The following is a 1450-nucleotide window of genomic DNA, read 5'->3' as shown; positions in this document are numbered from 1 at the left end:
CCCGACATTTATCCCCACTTCCCAGTTCCCGCCCCCATCGGAAAGGTCACCGTCTCCAACGTGACCGGCACCGGCTTCCACGTGGCGTGGGCGGCGGATCTCGCCTTGCGGCCCACTTTCCAGCTCACGCTGACGACCACGCGGAGCCCCGCCGTGCGCTTGCAGACCCGGAACGCGAGTCTGGCACTCTGGGGCCTGGAGCCTGGCGTCCTGCACCTGGTTGACATAGTGGCCAAAGCGTGCGGGAAGGAAAGTGCCAGCACACGCCTGAGAGTGAGGACAGGTAACGGGCTTCGGAAAGGCTCACGGCCGTCCGTTCCCAAGGCAGGGGACAGGCGCGGGCAGGTTTTCGGGGGCTCAGGGTCTAGAAGAGGGGGATTCGTCGTGGGCGACCGGTGTCCGTTTTCGACTCTGTAGAAACAGCTGGCTCCCTTCGAACTCAGCTGGCCTGGGGCAGCCAGGACAGAGAGGAGGTGGCTCATTTCAGGGGAAGGTGTCGGGGGACAGGGGGCAAAGAGGCTCTCCAGCCCCAGACTGCCCGCCCCGCCGCGTCCTCGTGGGTCTGTGGCAGGGAGACGCTTGAGGTGCAGGCCTGCTGTGCGTCACCCCCACTGTCCTCGGACCGGGGACTGGTTTTCAGGAAGGGCGATGCAGAGTTGGACACACGGCTGACCTGTGAGCGTCGCCCCGGAGCCTGGGGCCTCAGTGGGGGGGAGGGGAACAGAACTGAGCCAAGCGCACGAGGACTCTCGGAGAGGGTGGTTGCCGGTTCGCCATCGTTAGGCGCACAAAGCTCCCCGTTTCTCCTCGTTAGCGTTTGTCGCCCAGATATTCTCTTAAATGTGTAACTTACCTGAACAGCCAACGCGGGGCCCGATGCCGCAGGTCCGTTCTCAGGCCTCAGGCGGCTGTCCAGGAATCGATAGCGGTGGTCTATAAGTGGGGTGCACACCCCTTGGGAGATGCCTAAGGGCGCAGTCAGAGAAGTTCAGAACTTTTGTTTATATACTTTAAAGCGCTAATTACCCAAGGACTGGAAGATCAAATGATAGACGGTGTCGGCAAGCGGGAGAAGGGTCGGCCGGGGTCGGCCGGGGTCTGAGCGCTGGTCCCGGGTATTCAGCACCGGGCTGGCCTCTGGAGGTCTCGTCCATGTGGGGGGGAGCTGCCGAGCCTGAGGTGGGCCCACATCTGCTCTCCCCATGCACCTGTCCGGCTCCTGACGGCTTTGGACCAGGTCTGACGCTCCAGTTGTCCTGAGTTTGCACACCGGCCCCCAGGTGTCCATGGGGTCTGGGCTCATGCAGGAATGTGGGCGGACGGCTTTGTGGTTTGTCTCACAGCGGGGCAGAGGGTCTCTCAGCTGCTGACGGGGCAACCCTGTCCTTGTCCTCCACGCCTGGAACACCGGCCAGTAGCGGGGCTTCATAGCTCCCCGGTGACAGGTGAC

At 63.2% G+C, this 1450-nt stretch overlaps 1 protein-coding gene across 1 annotated transcript in view; it reads left to right on the top strand.

Moving 5' to 3' along the window:
• UMODL1 (uromodulin like 1) overlaps nt 1–1450 on the top strand; it is a 70546-nt gene that overhangs the window by 48298 nt on the left and 20798 nt on the right. The window contains exon 12 of the mRNA XM_011372874.1: nt 26–283. Within this exon, the coding sequence (XP_011371176.1) occupies nt 26–283 (258 nt within the window). The remainder of the gene's footprint in view (nt 1–25; nt 284–1450) is intronic.

Source organism: Pteropus vampyrus, unplaced genomic scaffold, assembly GCF_000151845.1.
Source record: "Pteropus vampyrus isolate Shadow unplaced genomic scaffold, Pvam_2.0 Scaffold214, whole genome shotgun sequence".
Taxonomy (NCBI): Eukaryota; Metazoa; Chordata; class Mammalia; order Chiroptera; family Pteropodidae; genus Pteropus; species Pteropus vampyrus.
The sequence above is the reverse complement of the archived record's forward strand: the minus strand, read 5'-3'. Positions and strand labels throughout refer to the sequence as shown.